Raw genomic sequence first — 16,020 nt, 5'->3', positions numbered from 1 at the left:
ACCCGTTTTAGTTAGAGGGTGTATAACTAGTCCGCTTAAGTTACAAGACTTTATTTCCGTTTCTCCTCTATCTCCTTATTGTCCGTTTTAGAGGGGGATTTAAGTAAAAATAAAAACTTATATTATATTTCTATCTCTCTCCCACTGGAGTGTTTGAGGTGTGTGTGATTTAATTATTGTATTTTCTGTTAATGTATTTTTTTTCTTGTTGCTGTTTTTCCCTCGCTTTGTCTCAAAAACTGGAAGGAAAACCTCTAGGATTCAAAAAATGCAAGAAGTGTAGAAAGAAGATGCCCCTTAGTAATTCACACACTTTCTGTGTATTGCTTGGGTCCTCTTCATCTTCAGGAAACATGTGCCATTTGTCATGGCTTTAATCAACGAGCGCTTATGGAGAGCAAGAACAAATTAATAGTAAAGGATTTACTAAAGACCCCCTTCTCAGAGGCGCTAGAGTCCCCCAAAAGTTGTCAAAAATCCTTGAAACAGTCCTGTTCGGATCCGAAATCCACCTTAGAGCAGTGTTAAAAAAACTCCTAGACTGTCTGCTCCATCAGAACCATCGGAGTAGACAGTATCTGCTGGATCCAAGACTGTCATGGAGCCACCTGAACCCTTGGCTTTGACGTCTTCGGTACTGAAAGAAATTGTACATCAGAGCTATTCACCATCACTGGAACCAGTAACATCACAGCTACTTTCTCCAGTATTGTCAAAGTCTAGATCTCCAACATTTTCTACTCGGTCAACCAGGAGCCTTTCTGATGAAGATGTTGACAGGGCTGTGTAGAGGTTGCTAAAGACCCCAGCCCTAGCTAAACACTAAACTTTTGCTGGATCCGAGCCTGAATCGCCTACAAGTACTTGTTCCTCCTCCGAACTGTTCTGTGGTTTCGACGCCAGAAGATTGTGATCTCCAGATTGCATCTGTATCGGTCCCAGGACCCTCAGTTTCATTGGAGCCTGTTTCTGCCCTGAGTGTTTCCCTCCAGTCGGAGCAGGACACTTCTAGGAGCCAACACTACCCAGTTGGATTCTTGGAGCTGACTCTGATCTCTCCAAATCCAACCCTGTCTCTGGGAGCTTCGGCGTGGGTGAGTTTGGCTCCTACCTCGGCCTCGGAGCTTCTCTCCCGGCGCCTGGGATGTCTTTGGCTCCGATAGCTTCCTTGTCAGATTAGGGGGAGCACTCTGAGTGGGGACAGTCTGCTTTCAAGGTTATGAGGAGAGTTTTGACTTCATCCCAGTCAAAGAAACAACCTTTATCAGATCTTCCTCCCAGTTCTAATCATTTGTCTTTATCCTCTCACATAACCCTGCCACAGGAACGCAGAGACCCAAGGCCTCAGGATGGCCAGCAAGGGACTCCACCCTCTTCTGAAACCTCCCCAGAGTATACCACTGAGGAGGTCCCTATGAAGAGGACCTGCAAGAGGAAGCATTTCGACTCCCTGGAAGAGTCTATCACTTCATATACTGACCTCGATGATGCAGAAAGGGTCCCCATGGTCACCCCCTGAAGATGTCTCCTTTGGAGACATCCCTGAAATTTTAAAACAGGGTGATTGGCAGTCCACACCCCCTTCTGCTGAAGAGTCTTTCTACCTGAAGGCTTTCAGGTCTCGCCCTTCTACCTCATGGGCCTCCTCCTCTCCCTTCCTATGGACTGAATGCTCACCTCTGGAGGCAGTTGGGGGACGATTGTCTCTGCACCAAAAAACCTGGCAAAACATCACAACTGACAGATGGGTGCAGAACATAATATCCAGGGGATATGCCATTCCATTCTCCTATCCCTCCCCTGTAAACACATCAGCTCTGGATGTTCCACCCAGTCAGAAGGAACATGCAACCTCAGAAATTCAAAAGTTACTAAAAAAAGAGACTCATCCAAGAAGTCCCCACAGACCAGATCCATAACTTATTCAAGATTCTTTTACAGTTAAAAGTACTGCAGTAATCATCTGTAACAGTAGATGTATGCTGCTAGTACCGTTGAGATGTCTTGGTTGAGCTAGAGCTAGAAAAATAAGACTGTTTAGTCCTACTGTCAGTTTGTAGTTAGTTCATATTTCACAGCCTGCTGCAAGAACAGACTACCAAATATAGTTAGTGGTGAATACATGTGAACTGTACTTGTTCGCAAACTCATTTTCAGAGCTTGTTTCTTCCTGGCCATAAACTATAGAGTAACATTCATAAAGTTTAATTAGTTTAATGTCTTGTGGTAATTTAATAGCATTTTGTATTCATTTATAATTTAACACTAGTTGGTATCTTCTCTAAGTTGTATTTTTCATAGTACTGTTTGTGTGTGTGTGTGTGTGTGTGTGTGTGTGTGTGTGTGTGTGTGTGTGTGTGTGTGTGTGTGTGTGGGGGTCTCCCATATCCCCTCTTAAGAACTCCATGGGCTTTATGGGGCACCAGATCTCCGTCCTCTTTTATGAATAGTATTATGGAAAATGCATTGCAGATATAGTTGATTGTGGAGTTTCTAACATTGACTGATAAATGTGTACATTATGATTTTAGTATCTTTCCCATGGTCTAGTAATCTTAATGGTTATCTGTTTTTGTGTATTTGTATTTGTATTTGTGTCATTTATTTTTGTTTTTGCAAGAGCTTAAACTTTTCTGAACATGAAATGGTTACTTTAACCAATGCATCTTGTTGGACAGCCCAGGAAAACAGACGGCCTACTGTGATATTATTTATTTTTTTTAATTAGTAAAAGACAGTTTCTCAAGGCAGGTAAGTATTTGTTGCAGTGGTGTCTTACTCTAGTGTTATACTGTTTTTTCTGATCAAGGTTCTCAGAACATTCGATATAGTAAAACTGTATGATGCAACACTGATACCTTTTTTGTTCATCTGAACTCATATTTATTAATTACATGCTCAGCTATGATTGTTAAGGAACACTGTACTATCCCAAGTGTTTTTGTAGCTGTTGGATAATCAGAAGCAGCTTTGAAATGTGGCCACTGATTTCTGCTTGTTGCTCCTCTTAGCTGCCTGAATGATGCAGCGTATATCAACCATTATTTACTCACCTACCTTTCATCTGTTTCCATAGCGTAGAGACCTCTTTATCTCATCCTTTATAATTTTGCATTTTGTGACTGACGTTCAGACCAGTAAAGTGATAGTATCTGTATTTTACAGTCTTTTACTGCAGGGAATAGTATCCAGAATATTTATGCACCTCTGACTCTGGTCCAATATGCTGTTTGGTGCTCTTTATACCTGCTATATGACTATAGTTTGTAATTTGTAGCAGCCTTTTGTTAACCTGGCAAAGTTGGGACGCCATACAACATAGCTGTATTGCATGAACTCATCTTTTGAGTTAACTAACCTTTCGTCTTGTAAGGAGAGGCATGTTAAGAACATCATTGTATAGTGGCTTACCAGCAAAATTTTAACCATTGTATTGCTTTCAGGTCAGGGTAACATGGGTAGGATTTAATCTAATCAGTGGCCTGGCTGCATTATTTTGTACTGTTTGAAGTTACTGAAGATCTACTTCAGGTCAGCCAGGATGCAGAACATTAGAGCAGTTTGGTGTGCAAACAAAAAGGCATGTACATATGTTGTTAAATATTGTCTTGTTTAGGTGTTTGGTCTAGGATAAACTCTTCAAATTAAAACAGACAGTTTTGTAATATTTAGTATCTCTTATTTCACTGTTAGCTTTTTTTGAAAGCAAACACTCGTACTCCACTGTGCTAATGTAGTGGAATAAAGCTATAACTACAGCCCAGCTGACCCGGGTTCAATTTGCAGCTTTGAGACTGATGTAGTGGCAGGGGGGTGAGCATTGCCATCCCAGGAGAGGGCAGTCTTAATGACATTGCATGCATGAACACTGGTGGAGGCTGGGGATGTGTGAAGAAAGGGATGTAGTCCTAGGAGGAATTAGAGCGTAGCCTTTGACTGTGCTGCAGTGGAGGCAAGGGCAGTTCAGAAGCACATCACCAGACTGATTGCCTTTTTGTAGCTGTCGGATAATCAGAAGCAGCTTTGAAATGTGGCCACTGATTTCAGGGGGGAGGAGGAAAATTGGGTTGGGTGTAAACGTAAAATCCTCCAGCAGTTGGTGAGATGGTCAGCACCCCTCCCCCGGTGCCCTTAGGCTCCACAATGGCTGCAGCCTATACAGAAAAAGTTTTGGGGGTGTTGGAGAAGTCTGATAGATCTGGTGATGGTTGTGAGGAACTGGGATAAGATGCCATAGTGTGAAGCAAAGAGAATTAAAAAAAAAAATAGTAGTAGTACACTCTTAATTTTCACTTATTTAGTAAGCTTGGTTAAACCTCTTGATTCTAGGCGATAAATGAGGAGGTGGTAGTTTCCAAGGAGTGAAATGCACAGCCAGTACCTTCATGTTGCTAAGTTTGGCTTCAGCTAGTCAAGGTATTCGTTTCAGAAGGATGGATGCAACTAGAGAAGGTCTCTTGCTGCTCAGGTGAGAATGAATATTCCAGCAGAACGTAATCAAAGCAGTGCTGCAGTAAACTCTACAGATGTCCTTCAAGGATGCATCTGCAGTCCTTACATATGGGTTGTCCTGCCTCAGGCAGCCCTTTGGTCGGCCGGATTCCAAAGTCTGGGTCCGGCGTCGGCTGATGTCGCCCTCTCCCCGACGTCAGAGCGCCTGGGGTATAAAAACGTCAGCCGATGCCATCTTCCCCAGTCTTTCTTGCCACGTGGTGCCCGAAGCAGAAGCAGTTCGTAAGTGCTGGTCAGCCAGCTCCTGTAACTTCAGCTACCGAAGACTTCAAAAGCTAAGTACTCCGTTGGGGACTCTTTCTTGCCTCAGCCGATGTCAGATCAAACGCTTAAAGTTAATAATTGCTTAACTTGTGGGAAACAAATACCTCATAAGGATTTCCATTCTTACTGCCTCCCCTGCCTAGGCCCAGACCATGACGTCTCGGCCTATACAGCCTGTGCCTCCTTCAACCGACGCACTCTTAGGCGTCGGGCGGAGTTTGCAGAGGAATTTTTTGGGGCTAGTTACTGTTACAATATGCCGTCGGAGACTCCAACTTCTCATTTAACCAAAAAACGGAAGGACAAGGACTGACACACGCGGACCGTGGTTTCGGCTGAAACCACCCCTAGGCCTACCGCGGGTGTCTCGGTCTCGGCTGAAACAGCGTCCTTGGTACTTCCGACCGTCGAAACCGCACAACCGACAACCTCGGCCTTGGAGGCCTCTTCTGAGTCGGTTATAGAATTTCCCTCAGAAACCGGTGTTCCGGAAACTTCCGACACCATTTCCCTAGACAAAACTACGCCAGCACTTGGAGCAGCTAGGCCTCCTGCATCCATGTCCATAAAGGCATTCACAAGGGCTAAAGCTGCTAAACAGCCAAAATCTCTGCCTCCCAAGGCTATTCCTCAGGGATCCACTACAGGTTCACAGATTTTAAGTTTAGCTGAGGACCTTATTTCCTTAATTAGGGGCTCTCAACCTCCTCTAGACAAAAGGCCCAGGGTTGAGCCCACTGATCCCCAGTCCTCTGATGAGGCCTCAGATGGCTCTGCTCTTTCAGACTACCAGGAGGAGGCCTTTACGGCCTATGAGGATTCTGATGCAGAGGAATCTATTCCCTCTGCCTCTCCTCCTGAAGAGCTGTCCTTTGGGGAGACCCTTCACTCCATGAGAGAGCATTTCAAATGGCAGGGCCAGGAATTCTGATTCCAGGAAGAGATTAAGGACTTTTTTGCATTTACCTCAGCATAGACCTTTGGCTATTCCTCCTGTTTTGAATGTCATTGATGATGTGTACTCTGAGTCTAGCATTACCCCTGACTCCCTTCCTCCGGCTCCTGTCAAACCCGATAGGTACTACAGGGTCCCGGACTCACAACATTTCCTTTACAAGGCCCACTCTGCTGACCCTGAAACTATTTCCCAGGGCCCTAAAGGGGTTGCATCTGCCACTACAAAAAATCCACTCCCCTCTGAAAGGGAGTCCAGGGCTTTAGAGAGATGGGGTAAAAAAGTGTATACTACTTCCACTCTTTCTATGAGGGCATTAAATTGTCAGTTCCATATGATACAGTACCAAGAGTATTTGTTAGATGAATTGCATAAAAAACTGCCTTCACCTGAACCCCTAGATCGCAAGTCACTTCAGGATCTGGTACATAACACCCAACAGGTTATCAACCATTTCTTGCAGTGTGGTTATGATGCATTGGAAGCTTCATGTAGGTCAGCAATGACAGGTGCAGTCATACGTAGGCATGCTTGGCTGAAGGAACAAACTCTGCCAGATCATGTTAAAGCAAAGCTTCTGGATGCGCCACTGGAAAAGCAAAAGTTATTTGGCTCCACTGCTCAGGAGGTCTTAAAGAAATTTGAGGAAAAGGCTAAATCTGTACAGACAGTCAAAGATTTTCTCCAGGTCCAACCACCAAGATACAGCAGAAATTGGCCCTCTAAGAATTGGTCCTTTCCAGACACAGAGAGATTTCAAAGAGGCAAGAACAGGCGTGCCAGAGGTAGAGGGCAAGCTAGAGGCTCCTACAGAGGACGTCAATGGCAGCCTCCTAACCAGAGAGGTAGTGCAGGACCTACAACTGCTCCACAAGGACAGGCTCAATGACTTTACCTTGACCCCGCCAACCAGGGCTCAATTGGAAACACCTTTGGGCGGAAAGCTATCTTTATTCTCAAAAAATTGGCACAGTATTACAAGGGACAAATGGACACTGCAAATAATAGACAAAGGATACAGGTTCCATTTTCATACATTACCAAAAAAAAAGGCATGCCAAACCTGCCACCGAATCAAAGGGCAGAGGCTTTAAAACAAATTTCCAACCTATTGCAAATGAAAGCTATAGAAAAGGTTCCTCTCACAGAACAAGGCCAAGGATTTTATTCCAGACTATTCCTTGTCCCAAGAAAAGAAAAATAATGGAGGCCTGTTCTCGACTTGTCCGCACTGAATACTTATCTCATTGTGCCAAAATTCAAAATGCTGACCCTACAGCAACTCCTTCCCATGCTGGGCAAGGGGTCTTGGCTGGTAACTCTAGACCTCAAGGAGGCATACCTGCATGTGCCTATCAGACAAAGTTGCAGAAGACACCTCAGATTTCTTGCAGGTTCAGAGCATTATCAATTCTCAGCATTGCCCTTTGGCTTATCTACTGCACCCAGAGTATTCACAAAATGCCTGGCATCAGTAATTGCACACTGCAGACTTCAGGGGATTCAAATATACCCATATCTGGACGACTGCCTTATACAAGCGGACAGCCAACAAACTTTGGTAAAACACTTGAATTATGCCATCCGCCTACTTCAGGCTTTGGGATATACAGTCAACATTCACAAATCAAGACTTGTTCCATCCCAAAGGATAATTTTTCTGGGTGCGAAACTAGATACAACCACCCAAATGGCTTTTCTCATGGAAGAAAAACAAAGACAACTACCGGATTATTTTGAAAATCTGACAAAACAAACTCAGCTGACTGCAAGGAAAATCCTGCAGGCCCTGGGTTACATGGCATCTTGCATTTTTCCGATTCCCCAAGCAAGGCTACATATGAGGAAACTACAATGGTACCTAAGGAGTTTATGGTGCCAGCACAGTCACAGCCTAGAAGCTTTGATACCACTCATTCCATGCCTTCAAAAGGAATTTCTGTGGTGGGCTCAAGCAAGCCAGTCAAACAGGGGTCTGCCCTTCAGCAAATCAATAATCAGCCAAACCATTACAACGGACACTTCAGACCATGGATGGGGAGCACACATGGAGGGCAGATGCATCCAAGGACTATGGTCACAGAAAGAATTGCGCATGCACATAAACCAAAAGGAAATGCTGGCGGCGATACATGCACTCGAGGCCTTCAAACATTTTCTGCATCAAGGACACCTGCTAATAAGGACAGTTATGTGGTAGATAAACAAGCAAGGAGGTACCCATTCCTACCCTCTTTGCAGGCTGGCAATGAATCTTTGGGAACTTTCCCTAAAACTCAATATAGAGCTGCAATCCCAGTTTGTGCCAGGAAAAGACAATATACTGGCGGACAGCCTAAGCAGAAATATCATGGATCCACACGAATGGATGCTGCACCCAGACATCTTCCTTCAGATAACACAATCATGGGAGAGGCCGGACATAGATCTTTTTGCCTCCCACCACAATCATCAGCTGAAGAAATTCTGCTCAAGGACATACCACCCACAAGCATGGAAAGTGGACACCCTCTCAGCTGGAATACTCTAACAGTGTATGCATTCCCTCCTCTTCCATTAATGACCAAGGTCTTACTGAAGATCAGGACAGAGCAGCCCAAAGTGATTCTGATAGCTCCGGACTGGCCCAGACAACACTGGGTACCCACTGTTAAGGAGCATGTCACGCACGAAACCGTGGCCTCTACCACAATGGCCACTTCTTCTGACACAACACAATTACAAAACTCTGCACTCCAGCCTGAAAACCTTGCAGCTGACAGCCTGGAGAATACCTTGACTCCTCACCAGGATAAGCTATCCAAGACAGTGAAGGACATCATCATGGAAGCTCGCCGGCCTTCCACAAGAAAGGCATATGCATCAAAATGGAAAAGATTTCGCACTTGGAACACCACAAAGGGCCTAGATGCGACAGTGATGAACTTGGCACATATCCTGGAATACTTGGCAGAAATGCTCCACAATGGCCTTTCTTACTCGTCCATAAAAATTCATGCTTCAGCAATTTCAGCAGAATACAATAGTGATCCACCTGTCTTTTCTCATCCTCTCCTAAGGCAGTTTCTAAGGGGAGTTAAAAACATAAATCCTCCAAGGAAACCACCAATGCCTACATGGGATCTTAACTTTATGTTGGAAAAATTAACTCTGCCTCCCTTTGAACCAGCAGCATCTTCAGAACTACAGTTCCTGCCTTGGAAGACTGCCTTCCTTCTGGCCATAACCTCAGCAAGAAGAGTATCTGAGTTGCAGGCCCTCATGGCAGTACAACCATTTCTTATTTTTCATCAGGACAGAGTTTCACTGAGAACCAATCCTTCATTCATGCCAAAGGTGGTATCCAGGGTCTCACTGAACCAAGCTATTCACCTGCCTACCTTCTTTCCAAATCCACAAAACAAAGGGGAGAAACTTCTGCATACCCTGGACATTCACAGACAGTTGCGCTACTACTTGGACAGAACTAAGACTTATGGAAAATCTGACCAGCTATTTGTAGCATATGCTGCTGGTGTACAAGGAAAAGCAATTTCCAAACAGACAATTTCAAAATGGATAGGGAATTGCATTTGATTCTTTTACTCTTTTCATGGCAAAACCGTGCCAGCTAACATTAGACCTCATTCCACCAGAGCCACAGCCACCTCCACAGCCTTCTTAAGAGGGGTGGCTACCAAGGACATTTTAGAAGCTGCTACATGGAGCTCCGTGCATACATTTTCCAAGCATTACAACTTACCCTTATATTCCAGATCCAGAGCAGGCTTTGCTACGGCAGTCCTGCAGGGCATTTTAGCTACACCATCCCTTTCTTAGATCCTACCACCCCCAGCTTGGCTATGGTATTCTACCCATATGTAAGGACTGCAGATGCATCCTTGAAGGACATAGTACAGTTTTGTACCTACCATAAATGTAGATGTCCAATAGGTATGCATCTGCAGTCAGGTTTACCCTCCCTCCTTCCCCTCTGTGGTATTTCCTAGGTACTTATCCCTCTTATAGCTAGCTGGGGTTATCTATTATGGTGTATTTGTTTTATATTACTGTGCATGTTTGGAATTCTTTGCATCTCTCCAAATTTAGCCTTCCTTAGAGGGCACCTGGCATCTGGGGCAAGAAAAACTGAGGAAGATGGCGTCGGCTGACGTTTTTATACCCCAGGCGCTCTGACGTCGGGGAGAGGGCGACATCAGCCGACGCCGGACCCAGACTTTGGAATCCAGCCGACCAAAGGGCTTCCTGAGGCAGGACAACCCATATGTAAGGACTGCAGATGCATACCTATCGGACATCTACATTTATGGTAGGTACAAAACTGTACTTTTTCACTGATTCTTGATAACAGCATGTACATGGTGAACAGTGTTGACCTCTTTAGTAACTGACTGGGTGGAGAGAATAAGTTGACAAAGTCATTTTTGAAGTTATGCTCTGACAGCTGCCCATGATGTTGGAATAAAATCATCTGAGGACTGTATCACTTGGACCACAAAGTAAAATATGGGTGGACTTTTCTAATCTCATGGTTCATATTGTTGTGTCCTGCTGTGATGGTAGCTTTACAGCCATAGTGGTATGAAGTTTCATCTTGTAGGAATGCTTAGACCTTGCTGCGTTTCTTGATCTCTTACCACCTTGAGATCACTGAGCATTTGCACATGTACTGTCTCAGAATGGAGTCACTTTCAAAAGGCTTACATAGGATGGTCTAAAAGACCATGGTCTTATTAGGTGGTGTTCCATCTTCTGTACTGCTACCGTCACCTGCTTAATCTTTATGAATAAGTGAAGGTTGGAGATAGGTTGTTGGTATGTTGAGTTCCTCCTGATCAAACATTACTTTTTTTGGGGAAAAACAAAGCACAAGAAGCTCTGTTTTAAGAGGTGATAGCAAAATGCTGTGGTTCAACTTACCTTCATTACTTGATCTATGGTCTGTACTGCTAATATCAGGATGCCATGCAGTTAATGAACTCTTAGACAGGTGACCTGTTTCTGAAGGCTTTTAAAGAAATAGTGTTTTAAAGGAATAATTTAAAATAATTGTACCTTAACATGTCTTGGAATGCAAAGTATGTGTGGAGTTTCTGTATAAACATCTCAACTACTTTTGTGTTAATTATTCATTTCAGGAGCATGAAAAAACAGCGGACGAACAGAGTTCTTCATTGCTGATTGAGACATCTGGACCTCAACGGCCAAGATCCAACTCAGGACGAGAACTTACTGATGAGGTGATTTACTTTTTACATTTTTGAATCATAACTTTGAGACATGATTATCACTTGTCACAGCTGGCCAATCAGACTTCAACTTTGGCTACATTTAAAGCTAGTCTTGACAACTGGATAAGTAGACACAGGTTTATCATGCAAGGCCCTGCTTGATTTGGGAGATAAACAGTATGATGTACTTGATAAGTGTGGCAAGAACTTTAAGCTTATGTGCTTAAAGGTGCATATAGCTAGTCATCTTGTGGTCATCTTGATTGCTTGCCATGTATTATTCCTTTGTTCCAGTTTATAATTTTTGTTGATTAACATATTAACATTATATTAAATAGTGCAAGTATTACTGCTCTTTTCAATGTACACTGATACTCATGTTTTGGTCTCTCCCAGAATAAGTAAAGATATAAATTGCAACTGCCACCAGCTCCTTTTATATCAACTGGAAATGGCTTCTTCTTTATCTTTAACTTATTTATGTGCTTAGGCTTTGCAGCTGGATGCCTCCTTTCTGGAGTCTGCGGGGCTTTTTATCAGATGTTTCAGTTTCCATTCACATCTCAGAAGATATGCTAAGCTGCATTGCCAATTCTCCCAGTTACCCTAAAGTCTGGATGGAAAGTTTATGTATCTGCAAAGGGCTTTGCTTTACTCTTGTCAAATCATCAGTTCGATAGAGTGAAGTGCTTGGCAAATTCATCAGATGCTCTCTTTCCTAAGTACTGGAGATGCTAAAAGGAGGAAGATCCGAGTGCATGTGGGTAAGGTTAAGTGTTGATTTGGATGAACTTTCTGATATACTGAAAGTTTTAGCATTAAGAATGGGAATATGTGTGTGTGTGTGTGTGTGCGTGCGTGTGTGCGTGTGTGTGTGTGTGTGTGTGTGTGTGTGTGTGTGTGTGTGTGTGTGTGTTGATTAGGGTTAGAGTAAGAGCTAGGAAAGGGGACAGATGTATTCTAGTGCATGTGTGTATTTTTACTGAAGCACTAGTGTGTTGCTTTATGTGGTGAGTGTCTTGTGTAATGGTAGTGCTAAGAAAAGGGTTTGCTCTAAAGTAAGGAGAAGGGTTGTTGATAGGGGCAGGGTTAATATATATTGGTAAGGTGGTATGGAAGGGTGAAGCCCCTGGCTATAATTACTAATCTGTGCTAACCTTAACCCTAATCCTACACCTTACCTTCTGCTAAACTCTTCCTATAGCACTACCGTTATTCAAATGAAGTGTGTCTTACGTTAGTGGTACAGTTTTGGTTAACCTATCGCAAAAGGAAGCTATTTTCCGTTTTATAATCAGCTGCTGTTCTGATGTGTTGGTGTTTTGATAAGGGTTTTTGAAGCACTGGCATTGATCACTTGTGTTTTGAACCTTGCACACTTTGATACTTCATCATAGATTCGTGTATGTCTCACATCTGCATTACTCTTTTTGCTAAGGATGTGGTGGATTATTTTGTCGTTTGCTTATGTTTATGAAGGGAAAAAGGTGAGCTCCGATTGCTGCTGGTGTGAGATTTCATCCCTCACAGCAAATGTTTTCACATTAGCTGAAAAGCTGTCTAATGGTTTGTTTCTGATTTTGGTACTGTAGGCACCATCATTGCCTTCATCAGGTCAACCAACAGAAGGCCAAAAAGACAATTTTGATTTATTTCTGTCAGGAAGGCTAGTTAAAAGGACAAGGTTTGCCATCTTGGAGTGCCAGCATTTTTGGTGCAGCTGCTGACACTCCAAGATGGCAAGCAGCAGTTATTAGTCCCCATTTTGACCATATTATGTTTGCAAACTGCATCTCAGTCATGGTAGAAGCCATGAAGCTGTATGTAACATAACTGTTTCTGTATTATTTTGTGATCTGATATAATAGAACTGTGTGCTCCAGACCTTCCAATCCCTAGGAATCATTGCAAACTGTGTCATATTCGCAACTCACACTGGTGCATTTTACTTTCAGTGGCTGTTTATGTACTAGTTGTTAAACTTTTTCTCATAGAAACTGCTTCAGATATCCTAGTTACCATTCTACTTTCAGTTCAGGCCACATTTCTCACAGAATTTGGATTGATGGTACTGTATATTTAAGTGATTACCCGTAAGATTTCATGCAAGAGTACTTAATCGGATGTCAAAGATGTAGTTATCACAGGAGTGTGACTCTTTGGCTGTCCCAACGCAGCGGGCTTTAGTTGACCAATCTGTTATTAGGCAAATCTTTTGTAGACCTTGCTTAAGAAGCAGTTCTGGACCCAGGTGCATCCTGTCTGGGAGCGTGTGTTTGTGTGTATATAGGTGAGTTGGTGGGGGTCACATGAATGGCCACGTTCAGAATTTTTGATCTAAGGCAAAATTCAAATTGCACATTACTGACTCCTCAAACCTTGGATTCTTGAATTCTCTAAGTCAGATCCTAGTACAGTTAGTAAGCTTGTAAGTTGTGACATGTCAGCAGGCAGGTGGGAGTACACAGTTTTACCCTGATGTTCATTGTGCATACAGCTGCAGTCATTACACTTGGGTTATCCTGCCGTCAGGCGGGTCCTCGGTCGGCCAAATTCCAAAGTCTAGGTCCGGCGTCAGTTGTCGTCACTTCTTCCCTGACGTCAGAGCGGCAGGGGTATGAAGGAGGCAGCCAATGCCATTTTCTTTAGTCTTTCTTGCCGCGCTGTGCCCGAAGCAGTTCACAAGTGCCGGTCGGCCAGCTCCTGAGATTTACGAACAGTATTTCAGCCGAAGTCTTCTTTAAAGCTAAGTACCCCGTTGGGGAAACTTTTCTTGCCTCAGACCGATGTCAGGCAAAGTTAATTGCATTTATTGTGGGAAGCAAATACCGCATAAGGACTTCCACTCTTTCTGTATACCTTGCTTAGGGCCAGACCACGACGTCTCGGCCTGCCGTTTTTGTGCTAGGTTTAACATGCGCACTATTAAGCACCGGGCGGAGTTCGCCCTACATTATTTTGGCAAAAAAAATTCAATTATATCATGTCGGATACACCGACGCCAGTTTTAGGCAAAAGACGCAAAGATAAGGACCGATATCCGAGGCCTGCACCGAGTACTGAGACCACGCTTAGGCCGACTACCGGTTCTCCGGTTCTCAGCGAGGCGCCTACACAGCCCCCGACTACCGATGAAACTATTTTACCGGTGACTTCAGCACCCGAGGTCGCAGGTTCCTCGGTCTCCTTTACCACTGCAGATACCGACGCCACTCTTGGCGGGGAAACAGAAAATTCAGCAAGGCCTGCCATTTCTGAAGGCGTCTTCAGGCCTACCACCTTCTCTATTAAATCCTTCACTAAATCTAAAGCTGCAATTAAAACTAAAAAACAGGGTCCTCAGACCTCTTCTCAAGGCCCCATGCCTAAAAAACAGATGTTTAAAATGGCTGAGGATTTGATAACTCTCATCAGGGGTTCTCAACCCCCCTCATACAAAAGACCCAGGTTGGAGGAAGACTACCCTTCCTCAGCCCAGGCTTCTATTACCTCAGACCGTTCTGAGGACCAGGATTACACCTATTCCTCTTTTGAAGACTCTGATGCTGAGGAGTCTATTTCCTCGCCCCCCCCCCCCCCCCCCCCGAGGACTACTCTTTTGGGGAAACCCTGCATACATTGAGAGAGCACTTTCACTGGGAAGGCCAAGATTACTCAGATTCCAAGAAAAGCCTCAGGGAATTTCTACTGCTCCCGCAGCATAGGCCCCTGGCTATCCCTCCTGTTTTAGATATTTTGGATGATGTGTACGCAGAAGCCAGTCTTAATCCAGACTCTTTACCTCCAGCCCCTGTTAAGCCTGACAGATATTACCGGGTTCCTGATTCTCACCAGTTCCTTTATAAAAGCCATACTGCTGACCCAGAAACCATTTTACAGGGTCCCAAGGGGATTAAGGCCTCTACTTCTAAAAACCCTTTACCTTCAGAGAGAGATTCCAGAGCATTAGAAAGAAAAAGGTGTATACATCAGCCACTTTAACCATGAGGGCATTAAACTGTCAATTACATATGTTAAAGTACCAACAGTTCTTGTTATCTCAACTAAAAAGTAAAATGACACAAACAGAACAAGCAGATTTGAAAGAGTTGCAGGATTTGTTGCATGGAGCAGAGCAAGTGGGGAAACATACCTTGCAGTGTGGTTTTGATGCTTTAGAGGCCTCATGCAGAGCTGCTGTCACAGGGTCTGTCATGCGTAGACATGCGTGGCTCAAAGAGCAAACCTTACCAGATCATGTCAAAGCAAAGTTACTAGATGCACCACTTCAAAAAGATGTATTGTTCGGTGTTAAAGCTGAGGAGGTACTAAAGAAAATGGAGGAAAAAGCGAAATCTATGCAAACAGTTAAAGATTTCTTGCAGGTACAACCTCCACGCTTCAGCAGAAACTGGCCTTCAAAAAATTGGTCCTTTCCAGCCACGGACAGACCCCAAAGGGGCAGATACAGATGCCCAAGGGGTAGAGGACAACCTCAAGGATCTTACAGAGCTAGACAGTGGCAAGCACCAACCCCAAGAGGTGGAGAAGATAGACCACAGTCATTTAGAAAACAGACACAATGACTTCCCCCTATGCCTGCCAAACAAAGCTATAATGGCAGCACCTTTTGGCGGAAAACTGGCCTTATTTTCAAAAAATTGGCACATTGTTACAAAAGACAAATGGATTCTGGATATTATAGACAGAGGCTACAGGTTTCACTTTCACACCCTTCCAAAAATGAGAGGCATGCCAAACCTGCCACAAAATCAAAGGGCAGAGGCACAAAGACAAATTTCCGCTCTCATGGATATGAAAGCTATTCAAGAGGTACCTGCAAAAGAACAAGGTCAAGGTTTTTACTCAAGACTATTTCTGGTACCAAGGAAGGACAAAGATTGGAGACCCATCTTAGACCTATCTATTCTAAACACATATCTAGAGGTACCAAAATTCAAGATGCTCACATTACAGCAGCTTCTTCCCATGCTGGGCAAGGAGTCTTGGCTGGTAACGTTGGACCTCAAGGAGGCATACCTGCATGTCCCTATCAGACAAGATTGCAGAAGATACCTC

At 43.9% G+C, this 16,020-nt stretch overlaps 1 protein-coding gene across 1 annotated transcript in view; it reads left to right on the top strand.

Moving 5' to 3' along the window:
• WDR44 (WD repeat domain 44) overlaps positions 1-16,020 on the top strand; it is a 1,972,396-nt gene that overhangs the window by 768,971 nt on the left and 1,187,405 nt on the right. The window contains 1 exon segment of the mRNA XM_044057470.1: positions 10,870-10,971. Coding sequence (XP_043913405.1) covers positions 10,870-10,971 — 102 coding nt within the window.

Source organism: Protopterus annectens, chromosome 15.part0, assembly GCF_019279795.1.
Source record: "Protopterus annectens isolate FY-2018-M chromosome 15.part0, PAN1.0, whole genome shotgun sequence".
Classification (NCBI taxonomy): Eukaryota; Metazoa; Chordata; order Ceratodontiformes; family Protopteridae; genus Protopterus; species Protopterus annectens.
Note: the sequence above shows the minus strand (reverse complement) of the source record. Positions and strands in the feature narration are given on the sequence as shown.